The sequence below is a fragment of the Homarus americanus genome, unplaced genomic scaffold, assembly GCF_018991925.1.
Source record: "Homarus americanus isolate GMGI-L3 unplaced genomic scaffold, GMGI_Hamer_2.0 scaffold57965, whole genome shotgun sequence".
Classification (NCBI taxonomy): Eukaryota; Metazoa; Arthropoda; class Malacostraca; order Decapoda; family Nephropidae; genus Homarus; species Homarus americanus.
This window is the reverse complement of record NW_024725031.1, coordinates 2,321,725-2,348,151: the sequence shown is the minus strand read 5'-3', so window position 1 is coordinate 2,348,151 and position 26,427 is coordinate 2,321,725. Positions and strand designations below refer to the sequence as shown.

Here is a 26,427-nt window from a genome sequence, read left to right as displayed (position 1 = left end):
CTTCCACATTTTTTTTACTGGTCACTCTTCCTCACTTCATTCCTTTGACACTCTCATTCCTCTCTCATTCCCTCCTCTCTCACCTCTCACTCACTCCTCCTCACACACAGTCCTTCAACCCTCATTCTTCATAATGGGTCCTAATCCTAATGGGCCCCAACTCAAATAGGCCCCAATTTTACTGAACCCCTGTCCTAATGGGCCCCAATCCTTAAGGGGCTCCAGTGAAAATGGACCCCAATCGTGAAGAAGGTCCTGTCAACATGGCCAAGTTAGAGCGGGACTGGGTGAGGTGTGGCCCTGGAGAGCAAGACGAGAGTGGTGGTGACGTGGCCATAACTGTCTCCCCGCCAGACAGGAATTTTCTTAATATTTTTCACAACCATGACAGCTTGTTCAGCCCTCCACCTCCCTCCACTCCTTCCCTTCTTCCTTCCTTCCGTCTCTCTATTCCTCCCTCTCTCCCTTTCTCCCTCTTTCTCTCTCTCCCTTCCTCTCCAACTCTCTCGTTTCCTTCATCTCCTCCCTCCCATTTTCTTTGCTCCCTCCCTTCCCCCTCCTTCTTCGTTCCCCTCTTTCTTCCCTCCCTCATTTTTCCTCCTTTCCTCCCTACCCCCCCCTTCTTTCCTCCCTCATCCCCTTTCCTCTCCTCCATCTCTTCCTCGCTTCGCTCGGTGACTGATTAAATGGGCCCCACCCTAAACAGGCCCCAACTTACCACAACTACTATGGTTGGGCCCCTGTACTTATAAGCCCCAATCCTAATTGTTAGATAAACTTAAAACTTCTTAAGGATTAGATGATTAGTACTGGGGCCCCTTAGAACTGAGACCCATTATAACTGGGGCCCACTAGGACTGGGACCCATTAGAACTGAGGCCCATTATAACTGGGGCCCACTAGGACTGGTGCCCCTCTGACCTACCTTTCTCCTCTATACATGGGTGGGGCTGGGAGAACTACGATCAGTGACGTCAGGAAGGGCGGGGCGAGGCAAGATAACACAGGATAACGTATCAGTAGAAAAATCCGTTTGAAGATTTATCACAAAGTTATTTCTAAGCTCATTAACCTCCTCTCCTTCACGTGGTCACAGTGTGGGTGGTTAAGGTGTCGTAGTCATTGTTTCACTTTGGGATAATGATTATGATAATGATGATAATGATAATGATGATTGACAGTGTTAGTAAAGATAATAAGATCAATAGTTGCAACAATGACATTAGGAATAATTATTGCAATGATAACAATAAAAATGACAATAATAGTAATAATAATAATGGATAAAACACAGACACATTCATTACCTAACAGTCTATTTTCAGTTCACATTTACCCTCACAGTCACTTCTAGACAGTCTGTCCTCTTCAGTACTAAGCGACCAAGAGGCGACAAAACATTCGTAAACCTTTTAGACCGATCGAACTTCACTTAAAGACAAGGATTTTTTTCCCCTCCTTGTAAACACATCAACCTCATTCCTTCCCTCTCTCTCATTCCTCAGATTCTTTTTAGTGGCGATGAACAACGGAGAGGAGTAACAGAACATAAGAAGTGAGAGAGAATAAGAGAAAAAAAGCGATGAATTTAGGTTTTGGCACGACGTGTATGGGGAGAGGGGAAGGGAGGGGGGGGGTTATTGCAGGGGAGAGGGTAACTGCTCTATTTCCCGTGTGTGTGTGTGTGTGTGTCGCATCCCATCAAGACGGTGCGGCGTGTCGAGGGCCCGCAGGTGATATAGGGTATATAAGGCACGGTGAGGCGGCCAAAAGCGTTGTTGGGGGATAGTTCAGGTCGATGTTATTCCCAGGCGTTGAGGAGAGGGGAAGTGAGACGAGTAAGAGGAGATGGAGTAAATGTTTGTACGTCAACAGGTTTTGGACTAAAGGTTTGTTGATGTGGATTTGAGGCGGGTGGGAACATTCGCCCTCGAGGTACTGCTGTGGTGGGGGGATGGGGTGAGACGACTTTTACCAGCTGATACAACATGACGATATTTATGTGTTGTGAGAATCCACCCAATGGTTTGAAATTTTATGTTTATCTACAAATAAATTCGTGTTTTGGTATAATATGTCATTTCGCCTCAACGGAAAAATAATATTGGAAAATTCGGAAGAAAACAAATATTAATAAAAGTGGTCTAAAGTTAGAGTTAGTAAAAAAATAGATATGCAAAGATCACAAATGTTCAGTAGGAATAGTTGTGAATATTAGGAAAACAACAAAAACAACAACACAACAAACACAGTAACACAACAAGCACAGCAACGCAACAAACACAGGAACACCAGGAATCATTACCCTACACACCTTCGTGGCTGGTGCCGCCCCTCCCGGACCTGACACCCGAAACTCCGCTAGATGTCTCTCTTGTCGTGTTTACCTCATAGTTTGGCGGGAACTCTGTATCGCGGTCTGTGGAGTTAATTGCGCTCTGTCACTATCACATAACCCCTCTTTATACGAAACCATTAACATCACTACCATAACTGAGACGTTTATTCAATTCAGGATTTAAGCTCACGGAGACGAGGGTGAGAGCAGCTGAGACGAGAGAACAATATATGCATGTATCATTTATGTACAGTACCTTTTGTTTTTCATCTGCTGTCCTGGTGAAGAGTTCTACATAACACCCAGAGTGGAGGTCAGTAACTGAGGCCGTGAAGAGTGACAATGTAAGAGTTAAGGTGTTGACACAGTTCAGTACATCAGTTGTCCCGTGTTGCAGGTTGTTGCAAGCGCCAGGACTCCTCGGCCTCCGTGTCTGCTCAGCGGGCTCCTCGCTCCAATGCTTCTCCTCAGTCTTCCGTAGCTCCTCCTTCTCCTCCTTCATCTGCGGCTGCTGTAGCCGCTTCTTCACCTCCAGTAGTTCCTGTCTCTCAGCAGCTTTCTGTTGCAACCTTTCCAGCTTCTGTAGAAGCCACTACGGCGTCTTCTGTAGGGACTTCTTTACCACCTCCTGTAGCTGCTGCTTCCACTGCTGTACCACCTTCTGCAGTTAAGACGTCACGGTCTACTGCAACTGCTACTGCACCACCTTTCACAGCATCTCAGTCACCAGCTGCTGTAGCCACTCCAGCTGCAGGTTCCTCTCTCCACCCCGTTCGATCCTCGGCAGGTGGCGGACCTGCCCTCACTTCGGGCAGGTCCTCGGGGGTCCCTGGACCTAGTCCCCCGCCCCTCGTGGCCACCATGGGCGTCAGCCACCACACCGTCACCACCACCACCACCGCCGTCCCCACCACACCAACACGACGCTGTAGGTAGCGAGTGACGCCCTGTGTGTGTGGCAGCTGTCCCCATCCCCTTCTGCGTTAGATCTATAGGTCCTGGTGTGTTGGCTGACCTTTAGCTGAAAATCACGTGATGATTGGTTAATCCTTCCAAAATACATCAGTTTGTAGGACTTTGTGCTCCCTGATCACGTGAAGTTTAGCTAATTATTCTCTTTAGCTTCAAAGATTAGTACATTAGTTGTTTTTCTCTTGGGTCATGTGGCGACTGGCTAATCATCCCCTTCCATTGCTGCGTTTTTAACTGATAATAAATTGGTAATTGACTAATCATCTCAATTCACATTAGATGAGTTGATTATCAGGTTCAGATTGGCTAATCATCACCCTAAGCTTCAGGGCCCGTTATCCTGATTTGCAATTAGTTGAAAGTCACGCGATCATTGGCCAATCCTGCCCCACCAAACCCCCCCCCCCCCTCAGTGTCTAAGATTACCACTGGTGATTAGTTGCAGACCATCTGACTGGCTAATCAACCGAGTGATCGATTACCTGAAGAAGCTAATCATATCGTGTGTCGTCCCGGTGTGCTATTTATGGCCCAGACTAATGAGTTAACGCTAATTAACTAACTTACTTGTGTGAGTTACTAGTTGTTAGTGGCCTAGCTGTGTGACTCTCTCTCTCTCTCTCTCTCTCTCTCTCTCTCTCTCTCTCTCAAATTGATTTCATGTTGCTTTGTTGCAGTGTGTTGCTTTTCACGATTTGCAATGACTTTAATAATATTTTTACAAGTATTTTTTACCATTTAAATCTGAACTCTGTGTACTTACCAGAATTCAGAGACTCAGAGGGTTCCTACGATGAATATATCTCGTAAGATAACGTCTCAGTGTAATTCTAATGCCATTTTGAGACTGTTTTATCTTAAGTCAAATTCAAGTACATACTCTCTTACGAGGAAAAAAAAATAATCATTACGAGCCTTTAAGAATATGAACCTTGACCCATTTGTTTCAGGTAGTTTGGAAATATAAATGATGTGTATAAGGAAAAATAAATAAACGAGGAATAGACCCTGCTTTAATCACTGCTCAGGTACTTGATGATACGACTGGACAAACATAAGGCAGACCCGGATGTAGACCCTCGACTGTAATATTAATGATGTGTTGTGAAATCTATGCAGGTGAAGTTGTACATTACTGTCTTCATTTAACTGGCAGGTTTACACTATACGATTTACTTAAGACACGAACCTCACTCGTAACTTTTATATATATATATGTATATGTATTACTTAATACTTAAAGATCACAAGTTATAATGGGATGTTACTTTACTTATAAACTTTAGTTAAGACGTGATGGTCAAGGTATAACTTCTTATTTGTGTTCATTGCTCAAGCAAGAGGTGATGTTTGCACCTCCCTCCCTCCCTCCCTCCTCTCCCATCCCTACCACCTCCCCCATCTCTCCCACCTCTATCCCTCCCCACTTCCCCCACCTCACTCTCCTTCTCCCCTCCCCACTTTTTCTCCCCCTCCCCCCCCCACACAATGTTTGTGTATACCAGCAATGACAAGGCCGTTTGGGTTGAGAGTTCCATGATACGTAATGGGAGTGTCACCTGTATGGTCCAGTCAACCAGGTGATGACGACACACCTGAAAACAAAAGAAGATCGTGGATTGTTGTCCCTCGCCAGACCAATAATTATTGAGATTTATTTATTACTTTATTTATACAGTATATTATATTTATCTATTTATGTATTTGTATGTTGTATTTAGTTAATAATTTTGTTCTTTTTTTATAATAAGAAATTTGTGGTTGTTACATCAAGGCAAAATAAGGTTATACAAACAACACAAGACGAATCTTTTTATACACTTGAGCTCGATGTCTCTCTCAGGCCCATCTACCACCGGCAAACAGGGTGTCTGAAACAAATGTAAACACACCGTTTTATACATTTTCATAGCGATCACGTAATAGTTACTGATGTACAAGATGGCTCAGAATGTTGCAGAAGACTTCACGCTTAACCTAACCTAACCTAACCTAACCTGACCTTAGGGTAATCCGGATTATTTATGGTAACACGTGTCTCTGTGAACCACTTAACCTGTTGGAGGATAATACTGAATGTTTAGTACAGTAGATGTTCATCTTGTTGTGGGTCGGGAGTGGTAAGGATGTGTCGCTGTGGTTGTGTTATAAACGCAGGTGTTCTTCGGAGCAGGTGCGATGTTTACACCTGCGTAGAGGGGCAGGTGTGTGTGTGTGTGTGTGTGTGTGTGTGTGTGTGTGTGTGTGTGATAGTCAAGCCTCAAGAAAAATTGAGATTGAATCATTTAGTCGTATTGTAGAAAAGTTCCCTTCCTCCTTCCCTCCATTTCTCCACTCTTTCCCTCCTTTTCCCACCCCACCCTCTTCACACCCCTTCCCTTCACTTTTTTTCCCCCTCCCTCCCTCCCTCTATTCTTCTCTCCTCTCTCACTCCCCCACTCTCACTGTCCACATATTTACCTTCGTCTTAAACTGAGTGACATGTGATACTGATTGCCTGTGTTAGTACAAGTTGCTGGACTCTTCCTCCCTCCCTCTCCCTCATTCTCTCTCCGTCCCTTCCTTCTTCCACACAATTCTTCCCTATTTTCCCTCCTTTCTTCCCCCCCCTCCCATCATTATCTCCCTTCCTCCTACCCTTCCGCCTGTCCCTTCCTTATCGACGGGGACGTGAAGACAACCCCTCTGCTCCAGCTTCTCTGAGAGTCTGTACTTGTGTTTGTTCCCTTAAGACTCAAGTGATGCTGAGTTAACGCTGCCGGTCATAGAGTCGCGTAGGTGAGGTAAGGGGGGGGGGGTTGAGGCAGGGTGTGGTTGAAGCAAGTTGTGGTTGAGGCAGGGTGTGGTGAGGGAGGGTGTGGTGCGTGAGGATGTAGTGAGGGAGGGTGTACTGAGGCAGGGTGTACTGAGGCAGGGTGTAGTGAGGAAGGTCCCAGTGTACCATGACAAGGCGCCCCGCTCGGCCTTTCACTCCGACCCGTCATTTTCCCGGCGCTGTGTCCAACTCACTGTATTGTTGGTCGCCCCTCACACAGCCGCCGACCCTGCTGTTGTTGGCTGCGTTCACACAGGTCGTCTTTCACGTTCATGATCGCGTTCACACAAGTCCACTTTGATGATTGTGGTCGCGTTCACACTACAACTTTTAAAAATTGAGAAATATTTCCTCTTTTTTCTCTTCTCCTTTTTTCCTCTTTCCTATCTCCCTTCCTTCTCTCTTACCTCTTCCCTCTCTCACCCCCTTCCCTTCCATCCCCTCTCCCTCACTCCCCTTCAGACCTCAGCAACGTCCCAGACAGACACGGGCAGGGTTAGGTTACCGTACACCCCCTGTATGCTATGCAAGGGAATGCTCACAGCAGTCCAGCCGCCACACAGGGAAAAGATTAGAGGTTCATAGTTGAGTGAAAGGTCAACAGTCACTCATTTGGACCAATAACGATGACGTCACTTAATATATAAACTGTGCTAAGCAAATTTTTTGTATATTATTATCCTAACCTAACCTAACCTAACTTGACCCAACTTAACTAAACCTAACCTAACACTCTACGCTACTTGGAGGGGTTAGATTAGGTTAGGTTAGATTTGTCTAGATTAAGTTTGGTTAGCTTTAGATAACGTTAGGTTAGATTTAGATTAGGTTAAGTTTGACAAGGTTAGGTTAGGTTAGGTTAGTGCCAGGGTGTCTAATCTTCAGGTGTGTCGTGGGGCTGTGACTGCCTTATCTCACCCAGGTTATTATAAGCCTATGAACGAACGATGATCCACACGACCAAGTTATAATCTAGGTGTCTCCTAAGTGTCTCCTAAGTGTCTTGTAAGTGTCTTGTAAGTGTCTCCTAAGTGTCTTGTAAGTGTCTCGACCTTTTCGTTGTATTAACCTGGATAATTAATTACTTGTTTGTTTTGATTGAAAGTAGAGTTTAATATTTTAAGAATGTCTTTGTTTAGTTTTCATTTGTATTTAAAGGTGAGAGGATTTATATCGGGATGGGAAGAGGTTATGGGTAGGTAACACACTCTCTCTCTCTCTCTCTCTCTCTCTCTCTCTCTCTCTCACTGAGGTATCTGAGTCGTGTAAAGACCACCCAGACCGTAGTAAATCAGGTCTGGATGAGAAATGTTATAGTGTGTGTGTGTGTGTGTGTGTGTGTGTGTGTGTGTGTGTGTGTGTGTGTGTGTGTGTGTGTGTGTGTGTGTGTGTGTGTGTGTGTGTGTGTGTGTGTGTGTGTGTGTGTGTGTGTGTGAACACGGCTGACCTTGACGCGTCTTCCTCTCGCACCACCACGCGCTAAGTAGATTGTGGTGATGGTGCGGTTGATTGTGGTTGATGGTGATGGTGTGAAGAAGGTAATAGTGTGGTGGATGGTGTGGTTGTGTTGATTGTGGTTGATGATGATGGTGTGAAGAAGGTAATAATGTGGTTGATTTGGGTTGATCTTGTGGTTGATGGTGATGGTGTACAGTAGTTGATTGTGGTTGATGGTGGTGGTTGTGAAATAGTTCTCTTCTGTAGTAAGAAAATACAGTATAGTGTTAAAACGATGTACTGAAGCTCTCCTCTTCCTCCTCTCTTCTTCTTCTTCTCCTCCTCCTCTCCTCTCTTCTTCTTCTTCTTCTTCTCCTCCTCCTCTTCTTCTTCTTTTACTCCTCTTCTCCTCCTCATTTCTTTTTCTCCTCCTCGTCTCTTCTCCTCTCTCTTCTCCCCCTCCTCTTCTCTTCTTCTTCTTCTTTTCCTCCTCCTCTCCTCCCCCTCTTCCTCCTCCTGAACAAACTCAAATACAATAACTATTTTGCAAGTTTTTACTGAATTATAGAAGTAAAATCGAGTAAAATGATACAAATTAATGAAAAATATTGATAGGATGTCTCACCAATGCACGGGAAAACATTTTGAGAGTCATTTCAAATCTCCCCCACGTGAAAAACTATGTATTAGTGAGGTCAGGAAGGACGAGCATTGGGCTAAATCAACCCCAGCCTGAAAGTGAATAAATGAATAAATGTATTAAGTGGGTATGTCCTTGTCGAGTTGAATAAGGCGTGAATTGATGATGTCAGCTGTGCGAGACGCCATGTTAGGGCGGCTTGTCTTAGATGTGTCCTTCCTGGTGGTGGACGCGTTCACAACACCCCTCCTTCCTTCTTCTGGTGGCCGGGTACACATTCTTCCTTCATCTGGTGGCCGGGTACACATTCTTCCTTCATCTGTTGGCCGGGTACACATTCTTCCTTCATCTGTTGGCCGGGTACACATTCTTCCTTCATCTGTTGGCCGGGTACACATTCTTCCTTCATCTGTTGGCCGGGTACACATTTTTCCTTCATCTGTTGGCCGGGTACACATTCTTCCTTCATCTGTTGGCCGGGTACACATTTTTCCTTCATCTGGTGGCCACGTTCACAACACTCGACTCCCCCCGGTAGTGGCACCGTTCAATCGAGTCCCCTTGCCGTGCCCGCGTTCAGTCGACTCCCACTCCAAATATACTTAAGTTCCTGGAGCCTTGTAAGAACGGTGTGTGAGGCCAGACGAGTGAGTGAGTGAGTTAGTGAGTTAGTTAGTTAGGATGTCGTGACAGGGCGTTTGTCAGATATATTTATAGAAGTGTACTCGTTCTTGGTCAGTTTTTTTTATATATAATGTTATTGAAGTGTTGCCTCACAATGTCTCTCACAAGTCTCTTGGATGTTGTACAGACATTACGGTCTCCTTTAAATTTATTTTGTTAATCACCTGTACACTGAGAGACCTGTTTACTTGTGTTTGTTTGCGTTTGTTTGCTTTTGTTTGCGTTTGTTTGCGTTTGCTTGTGTTTGTTTGCGGGGGTTTTATTCTCGTGGGAAGAAATATTATAAAATCGTGATAAGTTTTAACGCGGATAATATTAATGTGGAATTGTTTGTTGTTTATAATCATAAATGACAACTATTTCAACAACCATTGTGACGACTTCTACTACCACGACTATTTAGACGACTACCATGACCATTACCAACCACCCCATTTGCCATACTACGGCCACAATCATGACCATCATCATCATCATCATCATCATCATCACCACCACCAGTAACCACTATTATCACCACCACTACTACACGGTCAATACCAAGTCCTCGCAACTACTAACTGTCTCGCCACTACCAACAACAGCCACTATTACCACTATCCCTACGACCATCAACACTAACAACAACAACATTCACCACTACCACAAACAGCAGCAGCAGCAACAACAATCATCAACCGCCACAATCCACTGTCACCACAACCACCATTCACCACCACCACCACTACCACCACCACTAACAACAACAAAAACAAGCACTACTGCCACCAACCACCATCAACCACACCCACGACGACCACCAGCAGGACGCCAGCACTAAGGGGGTGTGTGTGTGGTGCGTCTTGCTTGCAGTGTGTGATCATGCGCACTTGTGATGAAGGTCGACCTTATGTCACAACTAACACTGACACCACTACCATCACTGACACCACTACCATCACTGACACCACTACCATCACTTACACCACTACCATCACTGACACCACTACCATCACTGACACCACTACCATCACTGACACCACTACCATCACTGACACCACTACACCACCACCACCATCACTTACACCACCACCATCACTGACACCACTACCATCCTTACACCACCACCATCACTGACACCACCACCATCACTGACACCACTACCATCACTGACACCACTACCATCACTGACCACCCACACTGACACCACTACCACTGACACCACCACCATCACTTACACCACCACCATCACTGACACCACCACCATCACTGACACCACCACCATCACTGACACCACTACCATCACTGACACCACTACCATCACTGACACCACTACCATCACTGACACCACCACCATCACTGACACCACCACCATCACTGACACCACCACCATCACTGACACCACCACCATCACTTACACCACTACCATCACTGACACCACTACCATCACTGACACCACTACCACCACACCACTACACTTTACATCACTATCATCACTTAACCATTACCATGTCTACACTAAATAGATATGTATGTATGTATGTATGTATGTATGTACACTAACTCACACTGTACACATCGTTTGGTCACACCCAAATCTCTTTACACTGCACAAATACACCCTCACGTTACACCCTTCAGTCATACTTAGCTGCTACCCTTCTGCTTCCTGGAACTACACCTAGATCTACACTTTGCCACAACCACTTACACTTCGTTACACCCACTTACACTTCGTTACACCAGCCTACACTTCGTTACACCCACTTACACTTCGTTACACCAGCCTACACTTCGTTACACCAGCCTACACTTCGTTACACCAGCCTACACTCCGTTGCACTCACTTACACTTCGCTAAACCCACTTACACTTCGCTAAACCCACTTACGCTTCGCTTAACCCACTTACACTTCGCTACACCCACTTACACTTCGCTACACTCCCACTACATTCGCCTACACTTCACTACACCCACTTTCACTTCGCTACACCCACCTACACTTCGCTACACCCACCTACACTTCGCTACATCCACCTACACCTCACTACACCCACACTACACCCGACACACTCTTCTTTACGACCGTCATAAACTTCACACACTTAAATAATTAACAAAAGATCCAGTTTATACGACGTGGTTTAGAAATCAACGTACCTGCCCACACCTATTGCCTCTATTGGCCGTGGGTGGGTGTGGGTAAGCGTGGGAAGGCGTAGTTTGGGGTAGGGATAGGCGTGGGAAGGTGTAATTGGGGTAAGGATAGGCATGGAGAGGCGTGGTTGGGTATGTGGATAGGCATGGGAAGGTGTAATTGGGGGTATGGATAGGCGTGGGAAGGTGTGGTTTGTACGTGGATAGACTGTGGTTGACGTGGATGAAACAGAGAAGGATTTGTGTAGGCGTTGGGAGGCTTTTAAAGACGTGGTTGGGTATAGAAAAGCGTGGGTGGCGTGGATAGGCGTGGGTTGCATGAACAGACTGTGGGTGGCGTGGACAGGCTTGTGGGTGGGATGGACAGGCTTGTGGGTGCCATGAACATGTTGTGGGTGGCATGAACATGTTGTGGGTGCCATGAACATGTTGTGGGTGGCATAAACATGTTGTGGGTGCCATAAACATGTTGTGGGTGGCATGAACATGTTGTGGGTGGCGTGTGCAGACGTGGATGGCGTGTACAGACGTGGATGGCGTGGACAGTTTAATAGAACCAGGTAACGCGTCTGGTACATATATATTAGCCGTGTTTTATCTTTATGTGAAGCGAGAAGTGAAGGTGACAAGAGAGAGACAAACTACCTGGTGGGTGTTTATGACGCCAGGCCCCAGTGCGCTCCTTGGTACCTGCCTGTCTACCTGGCCTCTGATGCTGAGATGGGACACACACACACACACAAGGGAGAGACAAACAGACAGTAAATGAAGAGAGAGAAAAAGTGACAGATAGATATAGAAGAGATAGAAAGATTTGAGAGAAGAAAAAAAGATCAACTGAAAAAGAAGAAAAACCAAAAGCAGAAAATAATGAAGTAGAAGAACACAGAGAGAGAGAGAGAGAGAGAGAGAGAGAGAGAGAGAGAGAGAGAGAGATTGATTTTGATTTTCATCCCCAAACACAAACACAGGTGGACAAAAAACAGACAGGTTGACCAAAACAAACAACAAACACAGGCGAATAAAAAAAAAAACATACACAGGTGAATCAAAACAAACAAACAAGTGAATCCTAAACAAACACAAACACAAGAGGACTTAACGAGCACCACCTACGGCTCTCTGAAGGCTTAACAAGCATAAGCCAACACCACCGCCTGAGGAATGACAGATGCAAAGACCCAGATAATGTTTATAGAAGAAGTGGGTCATGGAGGATGTGGAGGAGGAAGAGGAGTTGTTGCATGGAGGATGTAATAGAGGAGGAGGCCAGGGAGGTAGTGAACAAGAGTAAGGGAGGATGGAGGATGGTAGGAACGAGGCAATACCACCTAAACATAATCCTGGGACATCCTATACCATTACCCAACGAAGATTAATAAGATCAAAAGTAGGATCTTACGAAGGATTTATCATATCCTTAGGTCATGTCATCACGCTATACCACAGACCTCAGTTCCTTACGTCATAATCTCCCTTTGACTCGACACAAGAGAATCAGTTTAGTTATGATTAAGTCTTGGGGTAAATATGACGTCATTGTTTAGGGGAATTATTGTTGTGTGGGGAAATTTTTGATAATACTGGATTTGATTATTATGATTTATTTAATTGATTAGTGGGTTGGGTTTGTTATACAGGGTTATTTCTTTGTTTTTGGATGTATACTAGACGGTATGTATATTCGTATCTAATACATATATACATACATTCCCACACGCACTCCTTACCTCTCTCACAGACGCAGGCATGATACAGTAACTCTCTCTCTCTCTCTCTCTCTCTCTCTCTCTCTCTCTCTCTGGAGGAAAGACGAGTTGCTGGAGGGTCCAACACCTTTTGAATGTTATGATGGTGGTTTTAGTGTTATGTTGACTCCAGTTAGCGGTGGTGGAGAGAAGGGGGGGGGGATATACCATAGCGTCTCGTAATAATTAAAAAGCCAATGCTATGATCCTAGCGGCTCAAAGGTTCATCCTAGCGACTTCGGGGTGTCCCTTGGATTAGCCACGTCCTTACCTTCAACGTCTTGGGCAAGCTGGGGCAGTAACACTGCTCTTGCCCCTTATTGTGCCTCACTCTTGCTCCATTGCCCCAAGAGGTATTATTACATCCCCACGGGGCACTCCTCTTGCCCCAGAAGGTATTTACTCTAGTCCCCCGCCGCTTCCTGGTACCCAGCAGGGCTCAACAGTAAACAAGTTGGCCTATTCGACTCAACCCCCCCCAACACACTGTACTGGGCGTGTGACCTGCCTCCCTCGACTCTCCCACACACACCTCCGTTTCCATTACTCTCACATAGTTCTCTTCTCTCTCCTCTCTCTTGTTTCCTTTCTTTTTTGTCTGTTTTTCTGTCTTTTCTCCTTTACTCTTCTCTCTCTCGTGTTTTTATGGCGTTTCTCCCTCTTCTTATTGTTATATTTCAGCCTCGACGGAAAGTGATATTGTCGTCCGTTGTTAACAGTGTCGTCGGTAATACGTTAAGTTGTCGTATGGAAAACATTCATAGCACCAGAAGTAAGAATGTTTAGTTGCATCATAACATTCACAACTTTGCAGACGAAGGTTAAACATAAAATCATTTTTTTGTTTATCTTGTTCCATCCTGTTCAATTCTTCGCACTTATGCCTTTCGCCTTTCTATTTCCCTCTCTTTTTTTTTATTTCGCCCTTCCCCCTCCTACGTAACTTGCTTTTCCCCTCTCCCTCACCTTTCCTTCGTCCTTCCCTTTTAACTTACCCCCCCCCTCCCTCTCTCCCCCAACTTCCTTCCCTCCCTTTCACTCATCTCCCATCCTTCACCAACCTTCCCTACCATCCTCCCCCTCTGTCCCTCACCTCCCCTTCCTCCTTCCCTCTCACCTTTACCATCTCTCCCTGTCCCTCTCTGTCCCACCCCCCCCTCTGTCCCTCTAACCTCATCTCCCCTCCCTCCGTCCCTCCCACCTTTACCTTCTCTCCCTGTCCCTCACTTCACCCTCCCTCCCTCACCACCATACCAGAACGGTGTGGTGGTTGCGTCATCGCCTGTTTTAGGAGACTGGGCACGTCAGGTTGTGGGTTACTCATACCCTCTCGGCCATGCACCACAAGCCATGGCCAGAATTATCAAAGCTTCGTACAATATTTTTTTCCCTTCTAGTATAAGACATGGGAGTGTGTCTTAAAATAGTACAGTGTCGGGGAGGTTTTGTCGTCATTTTGACCTCCATCTTCGTTTCGTAAGTCAATCAGATTCAATCTTACATCATCAGTTTCGGGTTGAAATTGTAGCGCGCGAACTCAAAGCGGCATGAAGAGCATCGCAGGCAACACACACACACACACACACACACACAATTCCTAACTCAACACTCCTCTCTCACTCTCACAACAGGGAAAAAAATCCAAGAATATGAAATTGACTTTTGAGCTTAACTTTGAATATGATTTAAGTCAGTAGTCTTCGCTGAACCAAAATAGTGTCATACCTAACGAATGAAATTTGTCGTACTTAAGATATTCAACTATCGTATAAAAACAAAAACATTCACAGCATCTCAATTAAAACCTTTTTCTTACAATTTACTTATCAACTTGAATGATTTTGTACAGTTATATCATTATTTCCTTATGTTTTTATTTCCTACTATGTCTAACTACGGCCATGAGTTACAAAATCAACATATTCAAGGACACACACACACACACACACAGTTAAGTGACGAACAGTAATACTTGGTCCCAGTGACGCCTTCCTCAGTAGCTACCAGGAACTGTTTTAAATAATCCAGACATTACTTGGTCTAACCTTCAGTAGATTAGTTTTCCTGGTGATTATTGTCGTAAAAACTGTGAGTCACGCTTAAAAGGCTGAGGGGAAATAGTTACATATCGATAAACACGTTGATTTTAAGTTTATTTCACCCGCTCAAGCTTATGTCAGTATCGTTTAGTAAGTTTAGGGCACGAATACAGTTATGAGGTCTAACGCACTTGAGGAATAAATGCACTTTTGAGGTCGAATACACTGGTAAGAACGAATGCACTTGAGGACAAATGCACTTATAAGAACACATGCACTTATGAGGACTAATGCACTTATGAGGACTAATGCAGTTATGAGGACTCTTGCAGTTATGAGGACTCTTGCACTCACATAAATGTAGTTATAAACACGAATGCATTTTTGAACACGAATACAGTTATGGACACGAAATGCACCTTTAGTACTAATTAGAATATCGGTTAATACAGAATTTATGTAGAGAATGTGTACTGTATACTGTATGAAATTGTATGATCGACATAAGTAGTTATATAATCTACGTGTGATGCCTACCAACTGAGGGCGAGCCAGGGCGTGTCAACCTGACTAAAGACGAGTAGATTTGGCGAGTGTTAACCTCACTACTGAAGACTTAATTGCTACTTTTTATTATGGGCAATAATGGGCAAGATCTTTACTCTCCATTAACTTTCAAGGGCAATAATGGGCAAAATATTAATTACCCATTAACCTGTAAACGACAGGCATTCTAGTATGACCTGTAACAAGTGTGATCTACCAAGAGTTTGACCTGTAACTAGTGTGATCAACCAACGATGTGACCTATCCAATGAACGATACAGGAGCGTTTCACGTGACGTCATTGTTTGTTTACTCCCAAAACTGAGGACAAGAAGGGCACAACGTCACATGACACTGGCAGTATGACTTTTAAAAGTGATATCGTAAGTGTGAGTAACAGTATGCACGTAATCGAAAGACTTAACTTAGATGTTTTTACCCAGGAGTTAACACAACTTCGCCAAGTGAGCGTGAAACTGCGGAAATCCAGACATGAGGTTAGCCAATACCACAACGTGTTTGGCGGTGTGTGTGTGTGAGTGAAGGATAACTTATATAGATAAAACACATTTCATTACATTTATTAATACATTTTGAAAGTGTTCAAAGTGATTGGTTGTTTCGTGAACCTATCATACACACTGCTTAAAAAAAATAGCTGTGATTGGTTGTCGAGTGACCCATCATATATACAGTTTGATAAACTTAACTGTGATTGGTTGTCCTCACACATGCAGCTTAGAAAATTTAGGCATTGGTTGTACAGTGGCGGACATCACCCCTCATTGGTCCTCGCGTACCCCTTGAATAACTCTTCCCGCCCTAACTTCTTAAGTAATCTCGACAAAGTTTTAAGTGAGTAAAAAAAAAATCTTGATTCTTGTTATCACTTAAATTACCCTCCGGTGGTTTTGATTTCATAGATGACTTGGTTTATTATTTATGCTTCATGTGGTTTATGTGGGTTTATTCCTGGTTGAGAATTGTTTTGTATATGTTTTAAGTTCGTATTTTTTGTGGTGATTGATGAGGTGTTGGTTGACGTAATGGTGGTGGTGATTGTTATAAGGATGGTGGTGATTGTTATAAGGGTGGTGGTAGTTGTGATGGTGCTGCGTTAATGGTGGTAGTTGTGATGGTGCCTCAGAAGCACCTGGTTTAACCACGGTGAAGGAGGCGGTGTTGTAGTGTTAACTAGGTGTACAGGTATCGCTCACACACACAGCCAAGAAGTTTGGTTACATTGCCTGGGTCTTCCCGCCAATAGGGTCTCAACACCTAAATTAACATCTGCTTCGTTATCAAGCCGTTTAGACACACACGAGACACAATATTCACCCTAACACAACCTATAAGACAATGTGTGACATGTAGGCATGTTACTGTACCCGGATAAAGGTGTAATATATGAAAACTCTTGTAATAGAAACAGGTTGGGTGAAGGTGACCTCTGGGCAGCCTCCCAGCTCAGGTATGACGGCCTCCCTCACCTCCTGTACCTCACATGTGGAAACTCACTCCCGGGAACTTATCCTCTCGCTCCTCAGTTGTCTTGTTTTTCCTGGATAATGTTTTAGTTATTAATTGATGTTATCCCAGGTAGTGTTACGGGGTGTGGTCATCAGGTGAAACAAGCTAGGGTGCCTAATCTTCATGTGGTCAGTTGGATCACATGAAGAGTATGTATCCCAGTTTATTCCACGTTAAATGCCCTAACACTATCTAGGAGGCTAGGTTACGTTAGATTAGGAGAGCTTAGATTAGATTAGGTTGAGTCAAGTAAGGTTAAGTTTGATTAGGTTAGCTTAGGTTAGTTTCAACGTTTGGGTGTTCAATCATCAGGTGAAATACACTGGTATGCCTAATCTTCATGTGATCCATTTAATTTACCAACACTGACTAGTTTTGTTCTACCCATTCAGTGAATTCAAGCAGGTAATTGAACCCATAACACCTGACACGTCTGTATTAAGACTATAAAGGAGTGAAGCTTCTCGTAACACTTGCATAAAATAAACCCCGAAAACTTACTACCTATTTATTAACTCCCGAGACGCTTACCAATGAGATGAAAGAACTCAACATGTATATATTAACAGTATTTTTTTTGTTTTGTTTTTCCTTGAGAGATTAATAAATATGCAAGACTCATAGTTAAGCTGTTCCTTTAGTGAACTGTAGCTCAGTTCTATGAGTGTTATGTAGTGCGGTAATGTCATGGGCGTTAGTTTAACACACCTTGGTAAATGGTATGTCCAGTGAGGGGTTATATTTGATAACCCTAGTACCCTGAGGTAGATGATTTTAATAACCCTAGTACCCAGAGGTAGATGATTTTAATAACCCTAGTGCCCCGAGCAAAATGATTTTAATAACCCTAGTGCCCTGAGGTAAATGATTTTAATAACACCAGTGCCCTGAGGTAGATGATTTTAATAACACCAGTGCCCTGAGGTAGATGATTTTAATAACCCTAGTGCCCTGAGGTAAATGATTTTAATAACACCAGTACCCTGAGGTAAATGATTTTAATAACACCAGTACCCTGAGGTAAATGATTTTAATAACACCAGTGCCCTGAGGTAGATGATTTTAATAACCCTAGTGCCCAGAGGTAGATGATTTTAATAACCCTAGTGCCCTGAGGTAAATGATTTTAATAACACCAGTGCCCTGAGGTAGATGATTTTAATAACCCAGTGCCCTGAGGTAGATGATTTTAATAACCCTAGTGCCCTGAGGTAAATGATTTTAATAACACCAGTACCCTGAGGTTGATTTTAATAACCCTAGTACCCTGAGGTAGATGTGCCCTGAGGTAGATGATTTTAATAACCCTAGTACCCTGAGGTAGATGATTTTAATAACCCTAGTGCCCTGAGGTAGATGATTTTAATAACCCTAGTGCCCTGAGGTAGATGATTTTAATAACCCTAGTACCTTGAGGTAGATGATTTTAATAACCCTAGTACCCTGAGGTAGATGATTTTAATAACCCTAGTGCCCTGAGGTAGATGATTTTAATAACCCTAGTGCCCTGAGGTAGATGATTTTAATAACCCTAGTGCCCTGAGGTAGATGATTTTAATAACCCTAGTGCCCTGAGGTAGATGATTTTAATAACCCTAGTGCCCTGAGGTAGATGATTTTAATATCCCTAGTACCCTGAGGTAGATGATTTTAATAACCCTAGTACCTTGAAATAGCGGATTTATACTGGTAATGTCTTTCATTTCCGTAAAAACAAAAAAACTGTTGCCATCCAGTAAGATCAGCTTTAAGATCACGAAGTTATGAGTTGTGGTGGCCGGGAACACTGCAGAGGAAGGCGTAAAGTAGTTCTATTGGGGGGTACACGACCCGTCAGTCTCATTACTAGAATATGTGACACAAGTACTATAGTGGTGGTAGTATTGGTGGTAGTAGTGGTGGTGGTGGTGGTGGTGGTGGTGGTAGTGGTAGTAGTGGTGTTGGTGGTAGTAGTGGTTGTTGTGGTGGTGGTACATTCACTGGGGAGCGATTATGGAAAGTTATGGTTTTCTGTGATCGTGATAAATAATGGCATGTGGACGTCTCCCAGACACAAACGAGGTGCCATATTTATCGTAATAATCACCTCCCTCCCGCATACAAAGGGGATATACAGGGAATTTTTGTATCTAGGGATTTCACTTTATCCCTAAAATGTTCAGGAATCTCGTGTAATCACTGAGTCTGTCACGTAACCTAACTTAACCTCACCAAAACCACCATTTTAAGCTAATAATCTGGAATATATTATTTATCGTCAATTTAAACTAATTCACAAACCCAACACCTTAATAATTGGTCATAATCTGGGAATAATTTGTAATCTTGTTGATCGATTAGTGGTTGGAGATTTCATTTGCTGTAAAACATATAACCAGCTGAAATCTGGCGATCAACGGGGCCTATAGTTCACCACCGGGCCACCCACACTTAATAAGTCCACTACACCGAGCTGTGAGCCTTATACGAAGAAGGTGGTGGTGGTGTTTGTTGTGTTCATTTCAAGGTAAACATTCATACTTCCTTCCCTCCCACAAGTATTATGTCTTCCTCAGAAATTTGAGTCGTAAGTTGTTAGTGTCTGGCTTCGTCTCACGGCGCAGTGTTCATGTTTAACTTCTCACAAACTACTTAAGTAAGACGGTATATGAGGAATCAACACGCGATACCTTAAAAATAACTTAGTTTTTTTTTCCTTTAGTTAGAAATTCTCAGAAAGTGTCGTTCGTCGTAGGATGGGGCGCGCTGCTTTGTGTTCGTCGTGTTGGTGTTGCTTTTATGCTCGTCGTGTTCTTGTTGCTTTTGTGTTCGTCGTGTTTTTTATCTTGTGTTCGTCGTGTTATTGCTTTTGTGTACGTTGTGTTGAGTCAGGGTTAGATCACGTCATGCAGGAGGAGGTGGTCGATTGTAACGGCGGTGTGTCGATCACTTGTACAGCACCTTGAGGAGCAGCACAGCGGGTAAAGGTCTTTTAGCAAACAGTGGGGTGGTCTGGTATTTCCTGTGCATTAGTCTGACACTGCCGCCGACTTTGGGGGGGGGGGGGTCTCTCTCTCTCTCTCTCTCTCTCTCTCTCTCTCTCACACACACACACACCACTGTCCCGAGTAAGAGAAACGTACAGAAATGGGCCATAACACTAAAAAAGGCCACAATGCTCCTTAATGGTCCTTTTAAATGGTAAATGGTTGGAGTTCCTAGTCCTAATGGTACCGAATACTTAATGGGTACTAGTCCCCAAAGGCCCTTAGTCACAATAGTCCCTAGTATACGGTAAATGGGCCCCAATCTAAATGGTTAGCTTGAATTGGGGCATATCAAGACTAGGGCCCGTATGACCAACAGCCACCCGTAATGCCTGACTGAATAACTGACAAAATGCCTGACTGATTGACTAATTGACTAAACATTTGACTGAATGCCTGACTGACTATATGACTGACTGACTTACTGACTCAAGATGTCTGGTGATCATCTTGAAGACGGTGATGGGAGGGTGACTCACGCTGGAGAATGGTGTTAAGTATCTTCTGAGGAGACCAACACCAGCTATAGAGTGTGGCTCCGCGTAGTGTGGGCCTCATACTGTGGCCCGGATAACGTGTATGATCGAGCTGGATTATTCTGTGTGGGGAAATATTGCTTAATTGGTTTGGTTGACAGGGAAATCAGTCTTGTCTCTCTCTCTCTCTCTCTCTCTCTCAGTTCGAAAAACCCACACACACACACACACACACACACACACACACACACACATATATATATATATATATATATATATATATATATATATATATATATATATATATATATATATATATATATATATATATATATATATATATATATATTAACTTCAAGGTCCTCTCAAAAATAATACTCCATGTTTTCACTTTTTAATTTATTAATTGTCTTTCCTCCTCTCCCATCTTCGTGCGGGGCGGATGAATGAGTGGCACGGGAACCTTAGTGAAAGTAAGGAAATAACACAGAGAGAGAGAGAGAGTGAAAGGAGAAGAGCGCGAATAGTTGTAGTAGAAATTTTCACACTTATTCATATCTTCCAGCTTCCATGACACCAGTGTATAAGATGTATTTACTCTATTTTCGTTTCACTCGTGGTGATGAAGTAATAGCGAAAGAAATCCACGCTAATTAGAACAATTATGAGGAGGGAAAGGTAATTACGTTATTAAATGGAGCTAACAGTCCTTTGTCTTTGTAGTAATTAGTATGTGATTTTTTTTTATAATTAGGATGGAAAATGGTTTAGATTTCGTAACCAAGATAGGATACAAGTCAAATAGGTCCTAATTTTAATGGGGCCCAACCCTGATCATTAGAATTGGGAGCCTCATTATGACTTGGACCTAAAAAGACTGGAGCCTATTATTAAAAGTTAGGTTAGATTAGGGCTTAATAGGACTGTGACCCGTTAGAACTGAGACCCTTTAGGACTGGAACCCGTTAGGACTCGGACTCGTTAGAAGTGGGACTCGTTAGGACTGGGACCCGTTAGCACTGGGTCCCTCTAGAACTGACACTGGGACCCGTTAGAACTGGGGCCCCTTAGAATTGAAACCCATTAAAACTAGGGACCATTAGGACTGAGACCCCTTAGGACTGAGTTCGAATAGGTTAGGAATGTGACCTATTAGGACTGTAGGGGCCCCCACATGACCACTTACCACCGAGAGAATAACGGAGTGCGGGCGTGGTCACTCAGAGCGAGGGAGAATCAGGGTATGTTAGGGCCTTTAAATAGCCAGGGGGTGACTTGGTTACTCCCGCAACCTAGCAAAAATGTGGGAGTTGCGCAACCACAGAGCTGCCTCTCCCTGCCGCCGGCCGGGCACTTTTGTCTGCCTGCTTTTTATAGTGACTCCGAAGTATAAGGTGTATCGTAATTGTTATTTATAGTGACTAGTATGAGGTGTATCGTAATTGTTATTTATAGTGACTAGTATAAGGTGTATCGTAATTGTTATTTATAGTGACTAGTATAAGGTGTATCGTAATTGTTATTTATAGTGACTGTAGTATGAGGTGTATCGTAATTGTTATTTATAGTGACTAGTATAAGGTGTATCGTAATTGTTATTTATAGTGACTAGTATAAGGTGTATCGTAATTGTTATTTATAGTGACTGTAGTATGAGGTGTATCGTAATTGTTATTCAGTATCACTTCGTAGAATGACAAGAGGCGAATCGTAATTCATTATCAATGGTAAACTCTTTTAAACGAGAGTCGTACAATAGTTAACTTCTTACAAAATCTACTTAACTATACGGTATTTATCTTCCTACACTATCTTATACGAAACCACCGAGTTTAGCGACTTAATATTGATAAAACAAAATTCCTTAACGTATGACTTAAATTTAAAGACCAGGTTTAACTCCAGTGAGAAAATATGGTTGGCTTTACCTCTCCCGTCCCTCACCAGGCTCCTGTTTCCCATTACCTAGAACTCTGAAATTCTGGGTAATGTTTGAACGCGGCGATCACTGAAGAGAGAGAGAGAGAGAGAGAGAGAGAGAGTGAACAAGTATTATGCTAGATTATGGTTTAAGGATCACGTAAAGATTAAACACCTCAGCTTATTTCACCTGGTGATTAAATAGCCTTATTATATCAAACCTAATCTACTCTAACCTAACCCTCTCACAAGCTGTGTTTAGGTATTTGTAATAATCAGGTAAAATAAACTGAAGGGGTTACCTAATCTTCATGTGATCTGGATGTAGTGACAAGTTAAACTAATCCACGAGGTGTATTACAATAACAAGTCATATTCTTAAGTGTAGATATATTCCCCAAACACCTGATGACATACAACACTCCCCAAAGACAACCACCCTACTGAGACAATATCCTATACTCGACGCAGACCCTGAGTGGCTACTGATGAAGGATAACGTATGATCAGGTGATTCCCCCGAGCAGGTATACGGGTTAGCAAGAACGTGTGAACCCCCAGGTGGAAGAACAGTAACGAGATCGTAATAATCTGGTATAGGGGAGGAGAGCACGTGGATAATAATGGTCGTAGGTAACGTGTACGGTGTTACTTTTGTTACTGTGTTAGTGGTTTGTTCTGGTTACACGGAGACTTTAAAAAATAAACCTGATATTAATAACCTGTGGCTATCGTTAACATTCTTTTATTTCCTCGGCTAAAGCTGTTTCATATCCTCGAATTACTTGTTTTATTTCCTCGACTTCAGCTGTTTTATTTCCTCGAGTTAACTGTTTTATTTCTTCAACCTCATCTGTTTTATTTCCTCTACTTAAACTGTTTTATTTCCTCGGCGTCAGCTGTTTTATTTCCTCAACTTTAGCTGTTTTATTTCCTCGACGTCAGCTGTTTTATTTCCTCAACTTCAGCTGTTTTATTTCCTCGACTTCAGCTGTTTTATTTCCTCGACTTCAGCTATTTTATTTCCTCAACTTCAGCTGTTTTATTTCCTCAACTTCAGCTGTTTTATTTCCTCGACTTCAGCTGTTTTATTTCCTCGACGTCAGCTGTTTTATTTCCTCGACGTCAGCTGTTTTATTTCCTCGACTTCAGCTGTTTTATTTCCTCAACTTCAGCTGTTTTATTTCCTCAACTTCAGCTGTTTTATTTCCTCGACTTCAATAGTATAACTGGTCAGTGGTATTGACATGAGACACACGAATATTAATTACATCCAGCCCAGCAACTCGGTTCAGCCCTGTACAAGAATGTTGACAATATTAACACACCTCGTCCACGCATAGTTGAATCCAGACCAGGTGTGCCTCTCTTAACTCTTGATGACTAGTTTGTTTACTAAACTAATATACACACTTAAAAGACCATAGGTAATAAAGCACCTGATGATTAAACACCCTAAGGCTACCTGGGTGAAATAAGCTTTGAATGTTAATTTTCATGTGATCCAAGAGTAGTATTATAACATTACCATCCCAGTTAACAAGGTATGAAATAGGGTGTGTAGGTTTGTGGTTGTGGTGGGGTGGGTGACAGCTGGTGGTGGCACTCGTGACCACACCCTGCCACCAAGAATCAACACAGGCCACCTACACCATTTATTCTACCACCTCTGAACCGCACCCTCCTATCTATGCATCACCTCTCAATAATTTCTGTTTTCTTATGAGTGTAGAGCTGAATATCCATCGGTGTATATGAGCTTCACCGATGACAGCGAGTGTACGTACACCCCAAGACCGCAATACTATGTGGTGATAAAATTATCTGAATTCCTTATAAGATAGCTGACCCACTGACAGTCATATGCCACGCTGGACTGGTCAAACTTCTACTTGAATAAAAGATATACCTAAAGCATGTTGCAATGACACCAGAATTACATTACAATTCTGCTGCTTAATTCAGTACCAGTCATATTTAGGTTACGTGATCATTTTTCAGTCATTTATTTTAAATCCATTGATTACACAGGTAATAATTTAATTGGCACTTATATTTAACAGAATTCTACAAATCCATATAAGAGAAACAGTGAGCATGTTGTTGCCAGCCGGCCTCAGCACCCAATGGGTATCTCATGAACAGATGTGGTAGCGATGGGTGCTGCCCAACCTATCGTACCGCAATGGTAACGTTTTTAACATTTCATATTTACTTTTGTTAAATGACGTCGTGCTTTTGAGGGTTTGTAGGTTTAAGATTAATGTAACAACGTAGGGTAATAATTATTTAATTAAGATTACGGGGAAGAATACCAGATGTGTTTGTAATTTTGGTGCTGCCCTCTTGTGACGGCACTGGGAAGTATCGATCAATTCACTGGGAGAGATGGCTTCAACCTCGAAGGATGCGACTAGTCCAGCGAAGAAGAAAAAAGGTGCTTAATTGGTGTATTTCAGTACGAAATGGTTAATGCGGCTGTGTCAGTTAATATCGTAAGGGTACCAGTGCATGCCAAACCCAGAAAATTAACTGGCAAGTGATTAATTGTTACGAGAAACACGTTGAAGTGCGGGTGCGGTGGTAGAGCCTGGTGTGCAGGGGTTTAGGGAAGCGATGTTCCGTCCGGAGATGATGTTAACTGAGGTTGTTGCTCGTGTTTTGGCGACAGTAGCAAAGAACGTCGTGTCATATTCAGTGTCAGTGTTGGAAATTGGAAATTCTGAAGACAACTGTTACCGAAAAAAATATGTGTAGAGGTGGAACAGTGCCGGTACTGGCATAACAAATGAAGTACTTCTCTCTAACGGGGAACAGGAAGAGGAACACCCAAAAATGGATTGATGGAACGTTATGCCAGAATAGACCCAGGTATTACTCCAAAATATTTCAGGAATGTACCGTATCGGTGCAGCCGGCACACGCCCTGGTGTTATATCTGACACATGTATTAAAGGGAGACCTTGTCCAGTGTGTTTGTACTGTATACTGTGATTGACCAACATTTTGTGGCAGCAGTTGTGTTGCCATTATACAAAAAAGTGCATTTAGAAATCTGTTCCAGTGAATGAAAATAGTTTTTTTAAGTGAACAAAGGCTCTTTAAGTGGATTGTGTAAGTTTAAGAATGAGGTGAACCTTTGTGAGTCTTCCTGGTGATTGTGAGATTGTGTTACTCTGTTCATAGCTCTGTACTGTTTTACTGCTTCAATGAAAACCAATGTAACAATTTAAAAAACTCAGATGAGTGAGTGTCACTGTAATCACTGAAGATGAAATATTGACAAAAGTTTACGTTGGGATATATACTGCATTAATCAATATGTCTAACGGTGTAATGGTATGGTCAGTAACAAGAAACATTTGAGTAGTGATAATGACTGACACTGGTAAAGGGATTAAGAACAGGAAGAGAGTGGTGAAGAATTTGAGAGTGAGAGTATTAGAGGCAAGGAAGTGCTACGAATATAAGTGGCGTCACCTTTACTAGGCACACCTGTATGACCCATAAATATCGGACATGTGTGGGGGAGTGCATATTGTACACTACACGCCTGGCTGCCACGTAAACCGTTCCTGCCGCACTGCAGCCCCTCAGTGCTCGACCCAGATTATCTGTGATCTGTCGGTAAACAACCACGGAAGGATAATTATAATGGAACCTCTAAATGTGTAGAATTATTATTTTTTTTAATTTGTGTAATTCTGTTACGAAATAGTTTTTTTAGCAATAACTGAAAAAAAATCTTTATTAGTAATTCTTTAAGACTAGGTTTTTATAACTAAACAGATCGGGTATGTAGATTTTAAAGAAATTAGACATCATATAAATTAGGAAGTCGAAATCGTATGAGAAATTACTGTACATTGCCAAGTGCTCGTAAGTATGTAACATGATGATGGTTTGTGTGGTGAAATTAGGTAAGGTGATGACCCCCCCCCTTTTTTTTTTTAGGATAAGCACCATGTAGATTAAGATGTTATGAGATTATATACATTTCTGTAGTGTGTGTGTTAATGCAGGAAATGCTGAGGGTCTTATCTCAATGAAGAGTAGTCACCGCAATTGGTAATATTATCTTCGTCACCCGGATCGAGGGTACAGTTGCAACACCCATAG

General features: G+C 42.9%; 1 protein-coding gene across 1 annotated transcript in view; it reads left to right on the top strand.

Annotated features, from left to right (window-relative positions):
• Positions 1-230: 230 nt before the first annotated feature.
• The window catches only part of LOC121864691 (actin-binding LIM protein 3-like), a 149,822-nt gene continuing 123,625 nt past the window's right edge, over positions 231-26,427 (top strand). The window contains exons 1-2 of the mRNA XM_042363848.1: positions 231-324; positions 2,736-3,266. Of these exons, the coding sequence (XP_042219782.1) occupies positions 231-324; positions 2,736-3,266 (625 nt within the window). The remainder of the gene's footprint in view (positions 325-2,735; positions 3,267-26,427) is intronic.